The 24863-nt window shown below is 40.4% G+C and overlaps 1 protein-coding gene across 2 annotated transcripts in view; it reads left to right on the forward strand.

Annotated features, from left to right (window-relative positions):
* The window catches only part of SGCD (sarcoglycan delta), an 852328-nt gene that overhangs the window by 737135 nt on the left and 90330 nt on the right, over positions 1-24863 (forward strand). For both annotated transcript variants that reach the window (XM_029218575.1, XM_029218577.1), the window contains one exon: positions 11455-11527. In XM_029218575.1, coding sequence (XP_029074408.1) covers positions 11455-11527 — 73 coding nt within the window. The remainder of the gene's footprint in view (positions 1-11454; positions 11528-24863) is intronic.

Genomic DNA, 24863 nt, shown 5'->3' on the forward strand with positions numbered 1-24863 from the left:
AATATCTAATATCCAATATCTAATACTCAGGTGTCTTAACTATACTTCTCTTGTCACCAAGTGGGAACTCTTGCTGTAACCATTTCTCCACATCCCACTTTCTCCTCTGCCCACGAGTGCACCTCCAGCTCTTCATAGAATGGCTCCTATGATGTAAATGACCCCCATGTTGCTAGATTCCATGGACATTTAAATTCCTCTTCTTAACTCTAAGTACCAATTAAGCACGTACGTAACTCCTCCCACCTTCTTGGAATACTTGTCACTCCTGACTTCCTATGTTACACCATTTCTGATCTTCTTTCTGTCCCTCTAGCCTCTTCTTTTCAGTTTCCTTTGATGTCTCATCCTCCCATACCCAAACTTTAAATGTTGGAATCCCTTAAAATTCTGACCTTGGCTGTCTGTTGACATCACTGTAACCATTTCTTGGATAATTTCACATATTCTCTTGGTTTCGATGATCATCTGTATCCCAGTGCTTTTAAGTTTATATACCAGTGGTTTAGAACTCTACCTTGAGCAATATACCTGTACATCCAGTTGCCTCCATAAGCATCTTAATCTGGGAACTCCATAGATACCTTAAATTCAACAGAGCCGAAATTAAACTCGTCCCTCCCCCCGCAACCAAAACCTGGACATCTCTTACTCATCCACCCCTCATATCACTAAGTTCTTTTAATCCTACCTCCTCAATCACTCTCAAGTTCATCCTTCCCATTTTTTTCACCATAAGTTCTTTACTCTAGGCCATCATCATTTCTCACATGACCTACTGAAATAGTTTCTAACTGATTTCTATGCGTTTGCTCTTGACCTCCTATAATGCGTTCTACAGAGTGTACTGGCACACCTTGGAGGTAGTATGGGTTCAGTTCCAAACCACCACAATAAAGCGAATCTTGCTATAAAGCAAGTCACACGAATTTTTTTGTTTCCCAGTGCATATAAAAGTTATGTTTACAGGATACTGTAGTGTATTAAGTGTGCAATAGCATTACTATGTCAACAAAAAACAGTATACTTACCTAAATTTAAATAATACTTTATTGCTAAAAAAAATGCTGACCATCATCTGAGCCTTCACTGAGTCATAATCTTTTTGCTGATAGTAGCCATCAACACTGAGGCAAGACCCTCTGACTCATCGGGGTGGTGGTGGCTGAAGGCTGGCGTGGCTGAGGCAATTTCTTAAAATAAGACAACAATGAAGTTTGCCTCATCAATAGACTCTTCCTCTCATGAAGGATTTCTCTGTAGCATGCAGTGCTGTTTGATAGCATATTATCCACAGTAGAACTCTTTCAAAATTGGGGTCAGTCCTCTAAAATCCTGCCGCTGCTTTATCACCTAAGTGTATGTAATATTCTAAATCCTCTGTTGTCATTTTAACCATCTCCACAGCATCTTCACCAGGAGCAGATCCCATCTCAAGAAACCACTTTCTTTGCTCATCCATAAGAAGCAACTCCTCATCCATTAAAGTTTTATCATGAGATTGCGGCAATTCAGTCGCGTCTTCCAGCTCCACTTCTAATTCTGGTTCTCTTAATATTTCTTCTACATCTGCAGTGACTCCCTCCACTGACGTCTTGAACCCTTCATCCGTGAGAGTTAGAATCAACTTCTTCCAAATTCCTGTTAATACTGATATTTTGACCTCTTCCCGTGAACCATGAATGTTCTTAATGGCATCTAGAATGGTAAACTCTTTCCAGAGGTTTTCAATTTTCTTTGCTCAGATCCATCAGAGGAATCACCGTCTATGGCAGCTATAGTCTTATGAAATGTATTTCTTAAGTGATAAGACTTGAAAGTCAAAATTAATCCTTGTTCCAGGGGCCACAGAAGGGATGTTGTGTTAGCAGCCATGAAGACAAGATAAATCTCATTGTACATCTTCATCAGAGCTCTTGGGTGACCAGGTGCATTGTCAATAAGCAGTAATATTTTGAAAGGAGTAAGTCTCACCAGTGAACTTAAAATATTCAGTACACCATGTTGTAAACAGATGTGCTGTCATCCAGGCTTTGTTGTTCCTTTCATAGAACACAGGCAGAGTAGATTTAGCAAAATTCTTAAGGGCCCTGAAATTTTAAGAATGGGAAATGAGCATTGGCTTCAGCTTAAAGTCACCAGCTGCATTAACCCCTAAGAGAGTCAGCCTGTCCTTTAAGCTTTGAAGTCAGGCGTTGACTTCTCCTCTCTAGCTGTGAAAGACCTAGATGGCATCTTCCAATATAAGGCTTGTTTCATTTACACTGAAAATCTGTCATCTAATGTAGCCACCTTCGTGAATGATCTTAGCTAGATCTTCTGGATAACTCGCTGCAGTTTCTACGTCAGCACTTGCTGCTCCACCTTGCACTTCTGTGTTGTGGAGACGGCTTCTTTCCTTAAACCTCTTTCCTTAAACCTTCTTTCCTTAAACCTCATGAACCAACCTCTGCTAGCTTCAAACTTTTCTTCTCCAACTTCGTCACCTCTCTCAGCCTTCATAGAATTGAAGAGAATTGCTCTGGATTAGTCTTTGGTTTAAGGGAATGTTGGGACTGCTTTGGTCTTCTCTCCAGAACACTAGAACTTTCTCCATATCGCCAATAAGTCTGTTTAACTTTCTTATCATTCGCGTGTTCACTAGAGTACCATTTCTAATTTCCTTCAATAATTTTTCCCTTGCATTCACAACTTGGCTAACAGTTTGACACAAGAGGCCCAGCTTTCAGCCTGCCTTGTTGGCTTTTGACTTGCCTTCCTCACTAAGCTTAATCATTTCTAGCATATGAACTGTGTTCAGCTGAAACATTGGAGTAACCAGAAAATTATCTTTCACAGAAGACAATGTTCATTATTCATAGAATTATTACATTACTCATAGTGTTTTTTAAAAATGCTTGTAAACACTGTGAGAGACTTAAAACTTTTCTTTGTCATGTTGCCTGTACCTTCACAGGAAAAATAGAGCTGGATTCATAGCGGCTTCTTGTATTAAGTAAAGGCAATTTCAATTGAAATTAAAGTATCAAATGTCAAAGAAGCTAGATTTTATTGGAGAAATGTAAGGTTGCCATGGGCACAGCTAGCTTTGGGTATTAATCACTTGGCTTTGACCCCAATTTCAGATCTTCCCATGGGCCCTGTGGTCATTCTCTGTCTCCCTCTTGTCCAGCACATCACTAGATCCCACTGGTTTTCCTCTTAACATATTTCCTAACCCACCTGCACTTCTCCGTCCTGGCTGCCAGTTCTTTAGTCCAAGCTGTCATCATGTCTCCTCTGCTTCGCCTCGTTTATCTTTGCCCTCTTCAAGTGTTTTTTCCACAATACAGTGTCTCAGACAGCTCAGGCTGCTGTAACAGATACCACAGACTGGGTAGCTTAAACAGCAGACATTTATTTCTCACTATTCTGGAGACTGGGAGGTCTGAGATCAGGGCACCAGCATGTTTTACTTCTGGTGAAGGTTACAGTTGGAGCATGTGACTTTTAGGGGGACACAAATATGCAGACCATAACATACCGCCACAGTAATCTTTGAAAAATGCCAGTTTGCTCGGGTCTGCTTAATACCCTCACTGTGGGACTTCCCTGGCAGTCCGGTGGGTAAGACTCCGTTCTTCCACTGCAGGGGGGTGTGGGTTTGATCCCTGGTGAGGGAACTAAGATCCCGCACGCCGTGTGGCACGGCCAAAAGATTAAAAAACCTTCACCTTGGCTCTGCATTACCTGGGCCAACCCACCTCTCCAGTCTCATCCCACAATGCTCACCCTTGCTAAACATGGTCTGGCCACACCAATCTTCTTTATTGACCTCAGCTTCCCAACCCTGCCACCTTTGCATAATCTCTTCTACCGTTCCTTCCCCCTCTTAACTAGGTTGTTCCTAATCACTTAACAAATATCAGGAAAACTTCACTTTTTCAGGGAAACATACCTGACAGACCAATCTATGACCCCAAGTATTATACTTTCAAAGATATGTTTGATTTTCCTTTCAAGTCTGTATCACCATTTGTCACTATTGTATGTTATTTCTGAGTTTATTTCATTACTGATTCTTTGAACTAGCCAGTGTACCCTACTGGAGAGTACTACATTCTACTGGTCTATAAGCTCCATGTCTCTCTGGTTCACCTCTACAGTCCCCTGCTCAATACGTATTTGTTAAATACATTTAACTTTGGGTTTATCAAACTTACCGTGCTCCTCTCCTGGTCCGTTGGGTTCATCCAACCAGGTTATCTGGAGGTTCCTAAAACATCAGGGCTGGAGGTGGCCTCATGGACCATCTAATCCCCACCCCCGCTTTGTACAACAAATGGGGAAATAAGACCTGAGGGCAAATGGCCAACAGTCAGCTATAAGCTTATGCAAAATCAGCACTAAAAATCAGGTCTTTGGTTTCCCAGTTCTCTGATATTTCAGGAAATTGAATCATTCCTTCTCCCATTTTCTTTTCTTTAACATCTTTATTGAAGTATAATTGCTTTACAATGTTGTGTTAGCTTCTGCTGTATAACAAAGTGAATCAGCTGTACATATACATATATCCCCATATCCCTCCCTCTTGCGTCTCCCTCCCACCCTCCCTATTCCACCCCTCTAGGCGGTCACAAAGCACCGAGCTGATCTCCCTGTGCTATGCGGCTGCTTCCCACTAGCTATCTGTTTTACATTTGGTAGTGTATATATGTCCATGCCACTCTCTCACTTCGTCCCAGCTTACCCTTCCCCCTCCCCGTGTCCTCAAGTCCATTCTGTACATCTGTGTCTTTATTCCTGTCCTGCCCCTAGGTTCTTCAGAACCAGTTTGGTTTTTTTTTTTAGATTCCATATATATGTGTTAGCATACGGTATTTGTTTTTCTCTTTCTGACTTACTTCACTATGTATGACAGACCCTAGGTCCATCCACCTCGCTGCAAATAACTCAATTTCGTTTCTTTTTATGGCTGAGTAATATTCCATTGTATATATGTGCCACATCTTCTTTATCCATTCATCTGTCGATGGGCACTTAGGTTGCTTCCATGTGCTTCCTTCTCCCATTTTCTTATCACCATTTTTTAGATTGACATCCTTTCTCTGTTTTATAACCTACTATTGGTATGAAAATAGAACCTTATCTTATCAAATAAAATGTGGTTGTTATTAAGGACTGTCATTCAGGATATATCTACCCAAGCAACAAGAATTGGAAAACTTAGAACGTTGACTTCAAACAATGGTCATCAGATATTTTAACTCACATATGGAACCTATTAAACATTTTAGCTCCATGGTTTTAACCCAAAGATGATTTTTAGTCTCTTTTCATTTATACAAAAGCATTAATCATAATTATGTCCATGTTAATGAATGTATGTCTAGAAATAATTTACCAGAGCAAACTCCATTAAGCTAGTTTAATTCCTTCATCAGTTTTCTAAACAGTAGTCTTAAACCATGTCTGCCCTTTTTAAAAGCTTTTCTTGAAATTAGTGTCTGTAAGAGTAGTTCTTTTCTGTGTACAAAAAAGATTTGATTTATCATAAATTTCTTAAACTCCAGTGTTACTAATTATAACTTCTGTCATGGTAATTTTTTCTTTTGTGTCTTATGTTTCTCTGGAGTCCAATTTTCCTGTATCATAATTTGCATATCTAAATTTTTCTTCCGGTATTTAGTCCATGGCTATTTTCGACAGGTACAGATTTAGGCTCTTTAATGTTTCTTATTTTTATAAAATTGAATTTCCCCAGATCATAAAGAGTTACAAACCAGGTTTTTGGTTTTTTTTTAGTTATTCTCATCTACAGTAAATTTTGTTCTTCACCATTTTATCGCTTATGAGGTTTATTTTCTGGTGATTATTTCTACCAATTAATTGTAGTTTGAATTGGACAAACGTCTGTCTGCTTTAATTTGCTTCTTCCTTAAACACTGAGAACATTTTTAACATTTTCCTTTGATATCCCAGGGTTGTTCTGTTTTCCTGGCAGGGATTGGAGGTGGCTAAAGATAATCTTCTGTTTAGATTAGATTGTTACCTTATGAAATTTTAAATCTGGGGAGAAAACACTTTAGCTCTGACACTTCTCATCCCATCCCTCATTTTACAGTGAAGGAAGTCAAGGGCCAGAGAGAGTTATGTGACTTGCCCAACATCACAGAGATATGACTGGATTTCAGGGCTCTTGACATCCAGGACACTCTGAGGGAAAAGCATGACCAAACTGACCTCTGAACTTGAGCATACTTTCTAGAGAGGAGAAACTGGCTTTTTTATTACTATGGCAACAAAGTACATTAGAGATTTTTTGACGCGTTTACTTCCTACCTGTGCTAGTCGGAAAAAAGAGCCATTGAGCTGATCTTTATGATTCAAAACACTTTAGAAAGATCCTGTCACATGCTTTATAAGTTCCTGATTGATTGTGTGGAATTAAGTTACTGGGCAGAGAACCAGCTAATGGAAACACATTGATGAAATCATTTCTGAGGGACATTAAATGGAACTTAAAGCTGAAATGGCTTTAGGGATTTTTTCACACAAACTGTTTATGAACATTTATTGCCAGTAAATTATATTGTGTTAAAAGAAGGAATCAGTAGACATGGCTTTAATAGAAACCTTTTTGAAATAATAAAATTGAGAATAATTTATTATCTAAGAATGGATAGAGGATGGGATGGGGGAATTCATCCTGATGAATGATTGTCCACTCTGCAGCTTTTGGGAAAGTGAAAAATGGTGTGGAAATCAGAAATCTGTTAGGACTTGGAAAGAAATGGTCTTTTTGAAATGTGTTAATATCTCATTTCATTGTATATGGGAATAGTTTTTAGAAGAGGAGTGATAGGGGATTTAGCAGCTGTTACCTGAGGCTATAAACATGGGTATTTGTTCATGTTTCATAAAAAGATGAACAAGTAGAGAGTTACTTAATCTGCTGAATGAGGGTCTAGAGTAGGGTCAGGGGCATCAGTTTCAGAGATGAAATGCTAGAGTTCAAATCCTGGCTCCCCCTCTTCACTGTGTGACCATAGAAAAGTTTCTTGACTTCTCTGAATCTCATACTCCACAACCGTAATAACAGAAATTAATAGTCCCTCCCTCACAGGGTTATTTTCATGATCAAATGAAGACAGTTTCAATAGTTTCTACTTTGTAGTAAGTGCTTTTAAAATGTTATTTTTTAAGAGTCATAGAGGACCCAAATAAGAGGAAGAAAGAATAGGGTTCCTGAACATTTTAGTACTAGTAGTAGTATTTTATTAATTGTCATTTGATGATTGCTATGTACCAGAGATCTCATTTAGTCTTCAAAATCCCTGGGAGATGAGGGTACTACTCATATCTCTTCTTTTCAGAGAAGGAAACTGAGTGTCAGAGAGATTCATGCCCAAGGTCACTCAGCTACTGAGAGATTTTGATAAGTTCCCCTGAGAAGTCACACGCATGAGTCTGTCCTCCAGTATGTATGGGACATGTGGACCCCTGTGGCCAAAGTCCAGCAAAAAAACAATCAAAGGGCATCTGGTTGGACGATGGAAGCTAAAGGAGCATGAGTGCCTTGCCCTTCACTTTCATCCACAACCAGAGCCTGTCAGTTACCCATCTCCTCCACCTGTCAGAGCCCATCCCCTCTGGATTTTGCTTGCTTGCCATTTAATGAGTGCCACATTGGCCTGGCACTGAGAAAACAAGGCACTAGGGCGCTGGGTCTAAATGTGGGTTCTTTAGTCAGATGCCCGGATGTGAATCTCAGCTCTAGTGCCCACTGGCCATGGGACCATGAGCCCCACATGTCTTTAGCCCCAGTTCTCTTATCTGTAGGTTAAGCAGGTTCCTTGGTCTGGGAAAGAGAACACAAGCCTTCTGATCTTATTCTACTTTCAAGAGATATTTCTCTTCAGCCTCAATAGCATTCCTTTGTAAGCATACTCCTTTATTTTAGTGGTATAGTTAAAATGCACCGGGGTGTGATTTTAGACATTCATTTAGTATGTGAGATATGAGGAATTTTATAGCAGTAAATTAGTGCTCCCATAGAAGTGGTAGTACTAGTGGAATTGAGTCCAGGAGGAGTCTTGGGAACCTAAAGTCAAATCTGATTATATTCTATATAAGACCTTGCCCCTGCCCACACAGAGCTTAGGATCTAGTTGAAGAGATAAGATGAATGTCTGCGAGGTAAATCCCAAATAGTGTGTGCTCAGTGCCTAATGAGTGTACGTAGTCATCTTACAAGTATTTGTTGAGTGCCTGCGCTGTGCCAGACAACGAGGATAGGACAGAGAGCCAGACGCACTCCTAGCCAGGAGCACAGCAAATGCGCCTGCAGGTCAGAGAGCTGAGGATCCAAGCTCAGGTGTTCAAAGGAGACCATGTTCTTTCCACAAACACAGATAGTGAGCATCTGTAATGTGCTGGATGACTTTATTGTCACCCTTTTTCCCCCTTGGCCTTGCTTTCAAAGGGTGGCAGAGCTCAGCGCCTCCAGCTGCAGTAGAGCAGTTCCCTCTTGAGCCTAGTATAGCCAGAAGTAAGAAGTAAAGTAGCAGATGAAGTTTTCTCATTGTATCTGACAAATAAAGAAACAGGCTCAGTACAGAGTTTGGATGGGATAAAGAAAATGGCCCGAGCTTTTGAGGTTCATTTTTCATAAGAGCCGGTCATTCCTCATTTTTGGACAACTGTTCTGAATAAGTGTAATCTATGTCCTACTGTGTGCACCTACTTGGTACAGTCACCAGAGTTGCAAAACAGATCTTCTTCGACTTCAGAGATCTTACAAAATGATGGAAAGAGTGGGCATGAGAAAGAGGTGAAACATTAAGTGTTACAGCATTCTAGAAACAATTGAAATAATGAAAGCTGTCCATGGGCAATACTCATTGTCATTTGGGTGAGTCAAACAATTACGGCTGATTTGGAAAGAGGTAATGCTCTTTCTGTTGCAGCTTTCATGGAATTCTCGGTAGAGGAAGAGGAGATTTGAGCTGACACTAGAGAGTAGAGACAATGTAAATAAACAGAAATAACTCTCCTCTCCTTATTGAGATATATAATTGTCCCTTTAAATATGTAGATATAGATATCTTTAAATAGAGCTCAAATGGCTGAGAACTAAGCATCTCTAAGAATGTCAAAGAGAAAGAAGTCCCTGTTAACTACAGTAGCTGCGGATGGGAGTTGCTCAGTGACAGACAAGATGGCACTGGGAGATGGCTGAGGGCATGGTCTCGGGTTTCACACAGCTTAGAGCCACCTTCCGACGTGTCAGTCCCTGTCCTGTGACTTCGGCAAGCCTGTTTTATCCACTTGGCAGCCTCCACAGTGCCTTTGACCTAGGTGCTCCTCAAAGGATCCCAAAAACGTTGGAGAGGGGAAAATGGATATTCTGCAAAACCAGATGTAGTACATATGTAACAAAAGCTACATTATAATTTGTAATCCACCCCACTCTTACTCAGTTACTGTATTAGTCAGAGTTCTCCAGAGAAACCGAACCAATAAGGTCTATACAGAGAAAGAGATTTATTGTAAGAAATTGGCTCACGCAATTATAGAGGCTGAGAAATCCCACACTCAGCTGTCTGTGAAATGGGGACTCAGGAAGGCCAGTGGTGTAATTTAGTCTGAGTCCAAATGCCTGAAAACAAGGGGAGTCAATGGTGTTGATTCCAGTCTAGGTCTGCAGTCCTGAGAACCAGGACCATGGACAGCAGGAAAAGATCAATGTCCCAGCTCACAGGGTGAGGCAGGAAGGGCGGAATACTTCCTTCCTCCACTTTTTTGTTGTATTCAGGCCCTCATCTGATAGGATGATGCCCACTTACATTGGAGAGAGCAAACTGCTTTATTCGGCGCACCTATTCAAATGCTAATGTCATCTGGAATCACCCTCACAGACACATCCAGAAATAATGTTTAGCCAGATATCTGGGCACCTTCTGATCCTGTCAAGTTGACATGTACAATTAAGCATCACAGTTATCAAGCACAGTAAAGTTTCAATCACTAGAGCAAAATAAGTAATATATACTTAATAAAACAGTGAACATTCTTAGGAAATTTACACCAAAAACTGTATTTAACGGGGCTCTGGGTACATTTTGAAATGATGTGATTTGGGATCTTGGAAAGTAAAAGTGTCTACGGGCAGAAAATGATCTTAAAGGTCCCCACATGGAGTGTCTCTGTGCCAACTGGAACTGTCAGTTTTATGGGGTTGTTGCAGGGAGTAAATGAGATATATCTATGATGGTATCCAGCAATGTGGTAGTCACTCAAAAATGTTAGCTGAGAATAATAGTTATTATTCACCAGAATATTCTTTTAGTGACCATATATTATGTTAAGGCAGAAAAAGAATTCTGATTTTACTTACAGTGGTCTATTACTCATATCAGAAAGATTAAATATTTCCATAGTTGCTACAAAAATCAGGAAATCACTTCATTTTCCTAGAGTCATTAGTATGTCGGGATAAACCTGGATTTGGAATAACGGTGGTTAGTAGAGGATTTCTAGACATTATACCAATGCAGGAGGATTCTAGAAATTCACACATGAATGCAAGATATTATTCCATCCCTTCTTACAGCATCAAAGAAGCACACTGAGCATATAAAAATAAACACCTTTACTTCAGGATAATGCCTGGCTAAGTTTAATTGAAAAACAAATATCCAGTGCAATTGTCTGTGATAAACTGAGGCTTAAATGATTTGAAGACACTTTGGGAGCAGACAAATTAGATAATCACAATCTTTACGGCTGGAGGGGTTCAGCTGATGTTGACGAGTTGTAAAGATAAAAGCTTATAGCAAAGTCAAGAGCTAAATGTCTAGACTGGGTCGGGGATCAATGTTAATACTCAAATTGTAGAAGCACTGACCTTCAAATGATCCCTCATAGTGTTCTAAGTTTTCACGATTATGGTGTAAAGCTTGATTTACTGAAAAACTTTGGCCTAACTGTCCTTAGGCAAATACCTTACAGTCTTACAGTATTCTCTACCGTCTAACCCATTTCTTAGATGTTGTATGTGTTATGTGATTTGTGCCCCATGCTGCAGTAACAGAATTTCAGCTGCTGGTTTTCAAAACACTTCCAGTTGGGTGACTGTTAATAGTTTATGAGAGACATGAGTCAGACCATGCCATTTCTAGGCATCTTGTTTTGTTTTTTTTTTAAGCCAACATGGAATTTGCCTCATGGCCTCACTCTGATCTCAGCAAGAACACATTCAAAAGAGTTCCTTGTTTTTTCAAAGCCTGTTTGCATGAGTTGATTGAATGCTCTCCTAGCACGGAGACCTGCCCTAGAGCCAGTGGCAGAATACCTGTGTACTGGGTTGTATAAAGGATTCACTGCATTTAGCTCCATTCATTGTGCTGACTGTGCCTCCCAGTGACACATCCAACTCTCCAACCTCTGTTTGCTTTTTTCTTTTGTTTACAGGAGCAGAGGGCACAGTGTTCCCTAAATCTATAGAGACACCTAATGTCAGGGCAGATCCCTTCAAGGAACTAAGGTAAACTTCTGAGTATGGTTTGCATTGATTAAGTGGCGATTTGCTCTCTTTGTGCAACTGGTTGATGATCCATTTTGAATATCTATGATGTAACAGTATCATGAGTGTATGAACTGGGAGAGATTAGAAAGGATGTGAAGATAAGCTACAACTAAGAGAAGATTTTCTCTGAGGACTTAAAGTTGAAAGTTTGGAGGCAGTGGTTGCCAGTCTTGGAGTTGTGAGATTTAGGATTCATTCATTTGCATTGTGTATTTCCTGATGTATTTTGTGGTACCAAAATCCTCTCCAGTTAGAGAACTAATCGGTAATTTGCGCTGATCAGCCCAAAGAAGAGTGGTGTTTAAAAGAAGCTGAGCTGTAAATACAATACTTTTTTTTTTCTATCTAACAAGCTCCCCATTTTCTGGAATGATACGGTGCTAGAGCTACCTTCTGTGTGTATTCCATGTACTGATGTTAATCAGATATCCATAAGCCTGCTGCTTTTAGCAGAAAAGGGCTCTGCGATGCCGTGTACTTACCAACAACTTATGGAAAGCAAAAAGGAACAATAGACATACTGACGGACAAATAGACAGAGATGTAGCCTAAACACCATTCCTGCCACTAAAGAGCTATCCCCAGCCCTCCAAATGAAACACATATAAAATGGTATGATGATACAAATATAACTTTAATTTTCACTATGGAATTAGAGCCATGAAGAATTCAGTGAATATTGGCTTTCTTCATTTCTCACAGTTCTTTTAATTAAGACCAATCATAAATCCTCATAAACATCCCTGAATAACTCTTGCATAAAGACATCAACTGTAAGCAAACGCACCTGTATCGCACAAGTCATACCTTCTCTTTCACAACCAGCCCCGAGATCTCTGTTTTGCGAAAACAGCAGCAGCCACGTTGGAGCTTGCATTTCCCTAAACAGAAACATGTCCTCAGTAAGTGGAGAATATATCACCTCATTACAAAACCATAGCATTCCTGCCAGGCCTGTAAGTCTTTATGAATATAGGGAAATAAGTCGGGCAAAAGGAAGAGGATAATCGGTGGGGAGTGAGAACCTTTTCTTAGCAAAATCCCGTATACAGTGGGCTATATTTTTAAAATTACATACCACACTGTGACGTTTTACATGTTACTGAAATAACCATTTTCACCAGGTCTTCCAGAGGCCAGAAGCTGCCTGACTCTCTGTCAGTTAGATCCTGGGTTTCATATTAATGTGCTAAAGCTGGAATCTTTTAAGCAAATCCACCCAAGGAAATGTGCATTTTAGGTCCCTGAGAGAGCTCATTCTCTGAGAATGCACTGAATCCTTGTGGCTATGATGTAAGAACTCTTTCAAGCAGGCTAATGGGTGGCCCAGTTCCCTGTCTTTTCGCAGTCCTCTTTAGGAGCAGGGGGTTTTATTTGGGGGGAAGGGGGGTGGTTTTTTACAGAACTAGTGAATGATTTGTGCTGATCAGCCCAAAGATAAGTGATGTCTAAAAGGAGCTGAACTCTATCATGTACCACAATGTTCATTGCAGCTCTGTTTACAATAGGCAGGACATGGAAGCAACCTAAGTGTCCATCGACAGATGAGTGGATAAAGAAGATGTGGCACATATATGCAATGGAATATTACTCAGCCATAAAAAGAAACGAAATTGAGTTATTTGTAGTGAGATGGATGGACCTAGAGTCTGTCATACAGAGTTGAAGTAAGTCAGAAAGAGAAAAACACTGTATGCTAACACATATATATGGAATCTAAAAGAAAAGGCTTTTTTGGTCAGAGATTCTGCCACAAAGCACCATTAAAAAAAAGGTCCAGAGGGATGGAGAAGCTAAGTCATCACATTCTAGGCTCCTGACTCAGTTCAGGATATTACACATCAACACAATCTGAACAGGGGCAAACAAAAGACCAACTTAAGAATTACATACTAAAGTCTTTTTGTGCTGCCCTTGTTTATACTTAGACTGACTTCTCAGATAAACAGGTAAAACTTAAGTATCCATCCATGTCCCTCAGCTACTCAATCAATCAAACATGAGAAAAGTGACATCTATTTTAGAGACCCTCTCTTTGGGGATAATTTTTGTTTCCTCAAACCCCTTTCTTGGCTGCTGGAGGGTTGTTTTGTTTGTTCTACTGTTGTTTTCTGTTTGCTTGTTTGTTAATGAGAAGCAAATTTTAGGCCTCTGACGTGTCTTCCTGGAATATCTCAGCTCCCAGCTAAAGGAATGGTAGCTACCTCTCCGAGCATTTTGGTTCACTGCTTTTCTTATTAGCGTTACTATAGTTACTATATTTGCCGTATTTGCTTAAGACATTTGTAAATAATCCAGGGTTGAGCTGAAAATCACAAAGGAGGGTTGTTTCTCTCCGGACAAACAAGGAGTGTTGGTAAGGTCTGCGCCCAACACCCAACTCAGGCGTATTTGTAGACTTTGCTGCTGCAGGGCAATTCTGAAATCATGACGTATGGCTCTAGATTCAAGACTATACTTAAAAATGTACCAGGCACTACCCCCATCCCTCTAATAAGAAAAACTAACTTTGAATAGAAACTGGATTTGAATAAATTCATGACTTAAAATTTGAATATTTTAAATGTTCACACAGTTGTTTGTTTTTTTTTTTTCCCCCAAAGTCTATATAAGACAAATGGAGAAAAATCCCTGATCTCAGGCTGTGCCTGATCTGGGACTGGAAATAGGCCATTCAGTTTGACATAGGTATTTTCTGTAAGAACAGAGACTACCTTTGAATGACTACCTTGCTCTAAGCATTCTTTTCAACTGTGAAGTTTCCTTGTAGGATTCTGATCCTACCAGAATAGGAAATGGACTGTGAAATTGTATTTCCCAGATGTATGCCGTGACAGTTGTAAAAGAAAGGAAGAAGGTTATATGGACCAAGGTACACAGACAGCCAACTCTGTTCCCCTAAATATCACTAAAAGCTTGGAAGGAACCACAAAAAAGCAAGAAGCCAGAAGTTCTTCATAAAAGAATTCTTCAGCAGCAGCCGTGCTGATACGCTTTTACTCTACCTTCAATTATAACAAGGGTGGTGACCTGATTTTCCATTTCATTGTCTATAAGGAGCTGTTTCCCAAGTGTTTTTTTTTCAGATTCTTTTCCCATATAGGTTATTACAGAACATTGAGTGGAGTTCCCTGTGCTGTACAGTAGATCCTTGTTAATTAACTATTTTATGCATAGTGGTGTGGATATGTTAATCCCAAACTCCTAATTTATTCCCCACCCCCAACTTGGTAACCATAACTTTGTTTTCAAAGTCTGTGAGTCTTGTTTTGAAAGTAAGTTCATTTGTATCATGTTTTGTAGATTCCACATATCAGTGATATCATGTGGTATTTGTCTTTCTCTGTCTGACTTACTTCACTTAGTGTGATAATCTCTAGGTCCATCCATGTTGCTTCAGATGGCATTATTTCATTCTTTTCTATGGCTGAGTAATATTCCATTGTGTATATGTCCCACATCTTCTTCATCCATTCCTCTGTTGATTTAGGTTGCTTCCATGTCCTGGCTATTGTAAATACAGCTGCAATGAACATTGGGATGCATGTGTCTTTTTGAGCTATGGCTTTCTCTGGGTATATGCCTAGGAGTGGGATTGCTGGGTCATATGGTAGTTCTATTTTTAGTTTTTTGAGGAACCTACATACTGTTCTCCATAGTGGTTTTACCAATTTACATTCCCACCAACAGTGCAGGGAAGGTTCCCTTTTCTCCACAGCCTTTTCAGCATTTATTGTTTGTAGACATTTTGATGACAGCCATTCTGACTGGTGTGAGGTGATTCCTCATTGTAGCTTTGATTTGCATTTCTCTAATAATTAGCGATGTTGAGCATCTTTTCATGTGCCTTTTGGCCATCTGTATGTTTCCCTTGGAGAAATATCTATTTAGATCTTCTGCCCATTTTTCTGATTGGGTTGTTTGTTTTTTTGATATTGAGCTGCATGAGCTGTTTGTATATTTTGGAGGGGTAATCCGTTGTCAGTCGCTTTGTTTGCAAATATTTTCTCCCATTCTTTTCATTTTGTTTATACCAAGTATTTTTTTGACACTTTATTAAGAGTCAAGGCATGTGATAAATACTTGAGATGTAGAATTAAATGAGTACTCAAATAATTTATAGTTAAGGAGAATAAGACAGAAAGGAACCTCAAAATACAAGGTAATGAAATGTAGGATAGATGTATGAACCAAATCAGAGGAGACACAGAGAATTACAAAACCTACCTAAGAGACTTAAATAAGGCTGCCCAAAGGAAGTGACATTTAAGTTGCAAGAAGAAATAAGATAAAACCCAAAAGTACACCTCAGAATTCAAAAAGTGTGGTTCTCTGCAGCCATTTAATGTAGGGGAAAGTACCCCAACATATTTCTCTAGCTCCCAAGAATGTTACTGTGTTATTGACAAACATGAGGGATTGTAATTTCCTCATGACAGTTGTGTTCTTTAAAAAATTGTGTGAAGGCAGTTTCAAATATGGTCGCAAAAGGCTAAAGATTGTTACAAGCTTCAAAAATCAGTTTGTGGGCTTCCCTTGTGGCACAGTGGTTAAGAATCTGCCTGCCAATGCAGGGGACACAGGTTCGAGCCCTGGCCTGGGAAGATCCCACATGCCGCGGAGCAACTAAGCCCGTGCACCACAACTACTGAGCCTGCGCTCTAGAGCCCACGAGCCGCAACTACTGAGCCCACGTGCCACAACTACTGAAGCCTGAGCGCCTAGAGCCCGTGCTGCACAACAAGAGAAGCCATCACAATGAGAAGCCCGCACGCCACAACGAAGAGTAACCCCCACTCGCCGCAAGTAGAGAAAGCCCGCGCACAGCAATGAAGACCCAGTGCAGCCATAAATAAATAAATAAATTTATTTATTTAAAAAAGGAAATCGGTATGTAATTCAATTCAGAACTGAAAGATTCACTGATAGCAAACCCATTCTACAGCCCCAAATAAATAAGGTATTACTTTGTTACTGTTTATTTTTCTCCATAATATTACCAGGGTTTTAATGATAAAGCTGAAAAATGATGATACATCTGTTACTCGCAATAATGCACTTGAACATTTTGCAAATTTTTTTTTAACCGGGTAGGTACTCAATCTGGCTCCTTTGGAAATATGGGAATTTACAGTTTGTGTGTCTTATAGGGAAACAGGGATTAGACAAGCCTCCCACAAGTTGACAAAAATGAATTTATTCATTCTTGTATTTTAAAATGTCTATAGCCAGCTAAGTGTTTATTGGCTCTCAGTGGTTTATAAATTTAAGTGGCAAGAATAGTCTGTCAGAGCTTCAGGGCTCATTTAATTTGAGGCTTGGCAATCCTCCTCCACTTCTTTGTCCTCTTGAAAATTCACAATACCAAAAATAATGGATCGACAGTCTGATTTTAAAAAATGTACACACACAGGTAAAGAGAGAGACACACACACAAAGACAGAAATACAGAGAAAGAACAGGTGGGAGTGGGGGAAGGGAGAGAAGAGGCAAGAAGCTGTGTATTGAGCTTTTAGCTATGGTACATGGTGAAAGGGGGAGTACCATCGTAGAAGTAATCTTTAAACTATCTCCCTTTTAAACATTTTGCAGACATGTTCTGTAATTTTCTTCCCTCTCTTCCACCCCCAACTCCAGATACTTAGACTAAGTTTTTTTAGTTTTGTTTTGCATGTATGAGATTTAGAATTGTTTGATCATATAGCACAAATATTGAAGTGATTCAAAGGAGAAATGAAAAAAAAAATGTAGTGGACCAAATAATAGCAGTTACTTACTCCATGGCCTTAAAAAATAGAATAATGGTGAAGCAGTGTCCCTGTTGGTCAAGAGCCCGTGCTTTGAAGGTACGCTGCTCTGGCTTTGAATTTGGTACCCATGCCTGTCTGCTTTGTGAACTTGGGCAAGTGTCTTAAGCTCTCCTAGCTCCAGTGCCTAGAATGGAGGAAACGCTCACTGAATACTAATTCAACACATGTTAGCTATTAGGAGGACAGGCAAGCAGCTTTCTCTCTCACAGGGACACAAGAACTCAGATGGGATGGGAGTTCCCAGAGTTTAATATTTCTTTAACCCCTAAAAAGTTTCCATCAAATCATGGTGACCAACAATTATTTCTCAATTAAAGACAAAAGGAAAAAATCATTGAGTACTTCCTTCTACTATTAACTGCATTTTATATAAGAGAAAGGATATAAGAAGGAATAATATAGAATAAAAGACAGTCTCATAATTGAATACAAGACAATCTCATTTAACTATATTAACATGTCATTGGATTGCCTCCATTTTCTCATTTTGCCAAAAATGCTAGTGACTACCTTACAACTCTTCTCTTCACACATTTAATAGTGCCTGCTGAGAAAAAAAAAATAAGATCTGAAAGCCACAGGCTAGGGCTTAATGAGGCCCACTTGACTTTAATATTGTCCTGTTTGAAATCCCAAAACTATTACATCTTGCCCAGTCAATACATATATATGTCCAAGACCAGTCAATACATATGTATGTGCCTTTTCTTCCTCTTCCTCCTATATTCCAACATGCCATCATTATTCTCTTTTTTTTTTTTTCCTGTTAGTATCAGTACTAGAGTTTGAATTTATCTCCGTATTTCCCTTTTCTACCTTATCCCCAACCTTTCCCCCCCCAGGTGCCTTTCACCATGGTTCTATTAGTAAATATAAGGAGAAGCACAAGAGGTAGAGGAAAAGTGATACTTCCATATTTGAGTTATCGCCACCTTTCCCTTTGCCTTGTTTATCAAAAGCTCTTATTTTGCACATGTAATAGAAATTACAGCTTAAAGATATTAAACCCGTGAGTCTGTATGCATCTCCTCTGTACATTATGATTCTACCATTAGAAACCAGAGAATGATAAGATGGCAGATAACATCACAGGGAAAGCTGAGGCTAGGACATAGGGGAAGTCCCATTCAGACAGGAAGAGGAAGTAGAGATCTCCTCTGTTCTGGTCTCTGGTGAATTGTGGGAAGAAGAAGACAGGAAATGTAGGAAAAGCAGGTGGTGAAATATATGTCCTGATGACCTTTCTTCTCTGGGTCATGGAGGGAAGAAACCAATTAAGTAGATTTTAAGGAAAGGCAAAAGCAAAGGGTCATTGTACATTTTCATTTGGGAGTCTAGGAGGAAGCCAACTTGTAGGGTGGTTTCACAACCCCCTGGAAAGAGAGGAAAAGAGGACCTGGGTCAACACTCTGGAATCTCCGTTAATTCCAGGGGCGGGGGAGGAGGGAAGGCAGTTCGTAGAAGTGTCCATGTGGTGTGTTGAGGAATGCACATAGATAACTGATGGTGCAGGCTGGCTGGTCCTGGGGAGCGTCCCTGCAGGGGGGCTGAGGGCTCCAAAGAAGACAGTCCAGTTTGGTGGAATGGGAGACCTGCCCAGGTCTCAGGGTCTACCAACACCATTCAGTCCCGACTCAGTGGATACTGCTGGAGCCCAGAGAGAGTTTATTCAATGAGGACTTGGTCGTGGGGGTCTAGCCTGATGCAGATCAACACAACATCTCCCGGAATCTAAACTTGCTCTGTTCCTGTCACCACGTGGTCACATAAGCCTCCTTCTGCCATATCCATAATGATATCTGAAAGAGGGAGAGGAAAATTCGGACTAATTATTTATCCTAATGGGAAAGTTGAAACTTTTCAATTACAGAGAGGATGCCAGAATAGATTTCTTTTTTTCCCAACAATCCATAAGGATAAGTTTGAGAGAAAAATTAAGTCAGGTAAAAACAATAAAGAAATGCCATTGGTTTTCGTGGATGAGCATGGTTTGTACATTGGCCAGCTTGCAATACAGGGTATCATTCCAGTCACAAGGCATCTTACGTGACTTTGCCAAGCTTCCAAGTCTGTGAGTCTTGCCCTCTGTCTTGCAGGGACCACTGGGTATATGAGCAAAAGGAAAAGGTGCTTTCAGAACCCATCATCAGATGCCTGCGATTAGTGTTCGTTTCTCTGCGAGTTTTGAGTGAGCATCGATTGGGATATTGTAGTCCAGATCTGATGCTCTCAACATACTCCCCACAAGTGGTCTTGGATTTTTCATCTTTTCAAACCAATAAGTTATTGGGGGAAATGCCTTAATAAGCAAAACATTTCACAAGCCTCCCTCTCAAAGTCATTACTGGACTATGTACGAAAGCTAGAGCCATCAGCCTTGTTCAGTGAGGCACCTGATGGTCCATTAATGGCCGGCCCGTTTTTGTCTGAATGTGAGAGAGGCAACTCGACACATTGTTAACATTATCTAAGACAAGTGGCTTTTATTTAAAAATTAAAATTATATCCTTTCGATTAAGTGTTTAACTTAAGGGTTTAAAATGTGAAAAAAAAAATCATTCAGCAGGTAAAACCATAACTGGCAGGGGTGTATAAAATTGCGCTTTTAGCCATGTTGTCAGGGCAGGCAGGACATCATGAAAGAAGTGCTGACCTTCCAGCTATGTAGAGCAGAATGGGCATGTGTGTATATCTGCCCAAATTCCAGAGTTGGGGCTCCCTTCTGCCTGAACACGGAGCATCTTGACTTTATTATTGTTTCTATCTTGATTAAAATGTCAGCAGCTGCTATGTATTGTGTAAAGTGTGTGGGGTAGATTGTTCTATTATTCTTGAAAAACACACAATTGCTTTAGAATCTCTCTTTTTCCCCCCCAGTAGGATTGCCCTGCTCGGTGGATAGACAGAAAATCTTGTTTAATTACACCCTTCATGATCCTGGCTTGAAGCCAGCCTTATTTTATTCCAATTATAACCTTTTCAAAACAAAGAGTAATGGGAGTTTAGAGGAACAAGCTGACAGTTTTTACCTGAAATAAGTTGGGAACTAGAAGTAAATTAAAAAAAAATAAAACCAGCCAGAGGATTCTTAGTCCAGAATTTTCCGTGGTTTGTTAAAACATACAGTTGACCGTTGAGCAATGCAGGGGTTAATCTGCGCATAACTTATATTTGGTCGTCCGCATCTGCAGATTCAACCAACCATAGACCGTGTAGTGCTGTAGTATTTACTGTTGAAAACTATCCACGTGTAAGTGGACCTGTACAGTTCAAACTTGTGTTGTTCAAGAACCAACTATAATATAAATGAAAGGAAGACCATCTCAGAAAGAACTAAATAAATTTGCCTGACTTCTGGCCTTGAATTATGTGCCAAGTTGTGTTAAAGGTCACTCCTTTGTTTGCTATCCTTCATTGGCTCCCACTGACTTGAAGATAAAAACACTCACGTACCACCTTAAAGTGGTTGATCTGGCCCTGCATGATGGGCCCAGCCTCTCATCTCCCATTACCCTTTCCTCTCCTTCCAACCTTTTGTTATTTTTGTTTCTCCCTCTGCCAAGACTTTCATTGCCACAGGCAGATAAGAATGGTGTAGTGAAAACAGTGTCTCTGGTTTCCCATGAGGACGTGAGAAGCCTCCAGTCCCAGACCCGCTAATCTGTGACACCAGCCAGACGCCACTGGAATGGGACCTGTTTATACTAACAAAGCAACAAAAGTTGAAACAGCAAAGGCCCCTTATGGACCAGGACCCCTTATGACAAACCCCCCTGAGAACCGGTGTTGTCGAACACAAGTTTGTGTGCCCGACGCACAGTGAGGCCAAACAAACTGAAATGTCAGAGTTTGGAGCAGAGATATGTTTAGTGCAGGGCCAAGGAAGGAGAATGGGTGGCTTGTGCTCAGGAACCCTGAATTCCTTGATGGTTTTAGGGGAGAAGTTTTTAAATAGGCAAAATTTGAGGTGCAGGGTGTGGGACTTTCTTCTGATTGGTTGGTAGTGAGGTAACAGTGTGGTGCTCCAGGAATCTTGTGCTCAGCTCTACCTGTGCGGGGAAACTTAGCTCCTGCAGAAGAACTCAAAGATACTATTAGGTATATTCCTTCAGAAGGAACCGGGACCTTGCCCCATCGCTGCACTAGTGTTGGGGTGGGTGGTGTGCCCACAGGTTCCTGCTCGGTTTCAGTAGCAAAGTTGAACCAAGAGAATGCTGCTTCTTGGATTCACAGTCTATTTGGCTGTCCTCCAGAGGCATGCCTGGACATGCATCCTCTGGCTGGTGAAGACCAGGGGGAATATTCTCACTGGTCACAAAGCCAGGCTCTCAGGACACAGAGCAAGATGAAAGGAAAATCTCCTCATACCTGTGGTTCTCCTCCTTGTGACAAGTGGCACAAAAGACAGAGACAAGAGAAAAAAAATGACCACCTCTGGGAGGAAAAGGAACAGTAGAAAACAAGAGTTCTCATAGTAAATCTTTACCAAAGTTGCTACACCGAAGGAACTTTTTCACACATATATTTTCTCCTGCTAATCTAAACTTGAAAAGGGACAAGAAATTTTTACCTTCCTCTCTCAACCTACAGAGTACTGCAGAGCGAAATCCAGGAGACCTGACTTTGGTAAAAAATTCTTAGCTTTCTGTCACTTCTGCAAGTTTTCCAGGATCTCATCCGTAAGCTCCAGAACAAGTGTGGTATCTCAGAAGGTTCTATCTGGGTTGCCAAAACTATGGGAAAGGAAAAATAATTTTTCCTCTATCTTTCTAGGTTCTTGGCTGAGACACCCCTGTAATAAAAGACAGATTAATACAGAAAAAAATGTTCAATGATGTGTATACCTCCTGTATACACGGGAGATACCCAGGAAGACTGAGTAACTCCCTGAAATGGCCCAAGCCAACACCTTAAATATCATCTCTAGCGGAAAAACAAAAGATTTGAGGGAGGGGTACGGGGGAAGAGGCCAGTTATGGGACGTTATCAGGAAAAGCACAGTAAGCAAAGGTAAGGTTATTCTGCAGATTTAAGTCATTGCCTTCTGCATTGATGAGAGTTTCTAGAAATTTAGTCTTCCTTCTCTACCTGGTACAGAGAGGGAAACCCCTTACAAATGGAGATTTTCCTTATAAATGTAAATGTCTCTTACAAAAGAGTAACATCTGCTTGTTTTTCAGAGCTTCTCCCATGTCTGCTATTTCTTAAAAGTAATCAGCCTAAAATAATCCTTATGCCAAAGAGGCATATTTTGGGATGGTATATTCTGCTCCCATTCACTGCTTTTCTTTTTTCTTTATCTTTGTGGGTGTGGGTCTTTTTTGGTCCATTTACTGTAGTTGTGTTAGCATGTCAGGAAGAAGCAGAGGTAGACATATGTGTTGAGTTCACTGTTTAATTAGAAGCCTCCTCAATTTGCAGGCTACAGCCATTCTCCCTTGGTTTCCTCTACAGTGCCACAGAGGCCACACTTAGAGCCTTGCTATTCCCTTCTCTTGAAACATTCTTCTCTACTCTTTCTGAATCATCCAATTCATCTTTTAACTCTCAGATTAAAGTTCACTTCCTAAGGAAGTCCTTCTTGGCACACCCCAGGATCATACTGGTCTCCCTGTTAGCCCCTATACATAGCCCCTGCACATCTTCATTTTTGGATGCACTGACTCAGAGGTATTCCACATTTGCCATTGCCCACAGAGGGGTTTAGGTTGGGTGAGTCATCACAAATTCATTCCCTCCAGAAGTGTGTGCTCAGCCAGCAAAGTGATGAGTAACTGACGCTTTGACATTTGTTTGTAAAGGAGAGCCATTAAAGCCTCCTGGAGTGTCTAATTTTGGCCATATGCTTATTTATCCCTTTTCTTTCTTTCTTCTATTCATCCTAAGTCATTTCCAAAAGAGAATAATCTCTTCTTCTTTCTTTTACAAGCAGTTTCAAAACTTTACATTTCTGTCTTGCCCAAGCGTTCTGCTATAGTCACACTCCAGTAGAACTTTGCTTTAACGTGAAGCCTCTGACCTACACTCCCTATTCATTTCCTCAACCATGGTTATCATAATTCATAGAGGAATCAAGTCCTCTTTCACCCAGTTCTGCATTTCATCATTGCTTCCTATTCACAAAGGAAGATTAGTTTCCAGGTCTTTGGATTTTTTTCAAAAATACAGCCTGACTCATTAATGATAATTTTCCTTGCCTGGCGTCTGAGTTCAGGCACACTCACTCTGGAATAACAAAGCACAGACGAATCTGAAATCCTTTGGCAATCCAAGCGCATACCCCTAACCTTGAATAAAAAATAGATGCTAATAAATGCAGGGTCTTAAAAATGTGAATTAATAGTCATTTCACACTTCATGGCAGCTTCATGCTGAAGAAATAGCTTAAAACTTAATTATGTTGCTTGTCCCTTCATTAAGTGCAGATGACATTCCGCGGATAAATTTTTGCAATGACATCTGAGGAAGGGAGTTGAGAAACTCATTAGTTATTCATGGCGGAGAATATTGACTGTGTACTGATTAAAGGAAAATGTTGACACCCTTTTTAACATGATGCATCTGTCTGTTCATTTATGGTTCTCTCTGTGGTCCCCATGGAAAGCTCTTTGGGAAATGAGGAAAATGCCCTTCAGCATTTGAATGCAAATGTATATAAAATGTGCATGATGAGTGAGATTAAAATGGAGAGCGGGAGGCCCTGGGCTTCTGATTACCCGCCCCTGCGAATGACTGGGCTGCTCTGTGAGGACCATTTGGGAGATACACAACCACAATGGATTGAATCCATCCTCCTCTTGGCACCCGAGGAGCTATTATGCTACATTCAGTATTTCAGTGGCTCATTCTAAAGCTAGAAGTCAGTTCTCAGTGAATGATGCATGGAGGGTTTTGCCTCCTGTCACATAATAATCCCATAGCTTGAGCCAGGCAGTGACTAAGTTAAGTGAACCGGTGAAGGCACAACCACCCTCTCTTTGTGTGAGGGGCGATATTCTTACAGAAAGATAATTTTGCTCTTTACTCTAATGACCCAGAATGGCTAAGAAGTGAGGGCAGCAGAACCAAGAGTAAGATAATGCACCATAAAGAAGTGTTTTCGAACTGTCTGAATTACCTCCCTTGAGAGCCATGAACTTCCTGTCACTGAGAGACTCAAGGTAAGGGGAACTGTCCAATCAGGACTGCTATAGAGGTGTGTCAGGCATCAGAAGGAGGGAAGGTTTTAACTAAACCACCTTTCAGATCTGCTCTAATAGGAAGATACTAAGATTCGGGCTTCTAAGTGCTGTTCACGGATATGATTTTACCAGGGACCTCTCATTAAGTTGAAATTTCTCGAAAAGTTCTATTCATAGAGTAGTTGAAGGTTAGAATCTGTGACCAGTATTGATGGATTCCTTTTCACTTTTCCTTGCACTGTGGGTGTTTGAAGAACAATTCAGATTCTTTCCATGCTTTGTAAATTTCAAAGTGCTTTCACA

Source organism: Monodon monoceros, unplaced genomic scaffold, assembly GCF_005190385.1.
Source record: "Monodon monoceros isolate NGI ecotype Baffin Bay Population unplaced genomic scaffold, NGI_Narwhal_1 Super_Scaffold_12, whole genome shotgun sequence".
Classification (NCBI taxonomy): Eukaryota; Metazoa; Chordata; class Mammalia; order Artiodactyla; family Monodontidae; genus Monodon; species Monodon monoceros.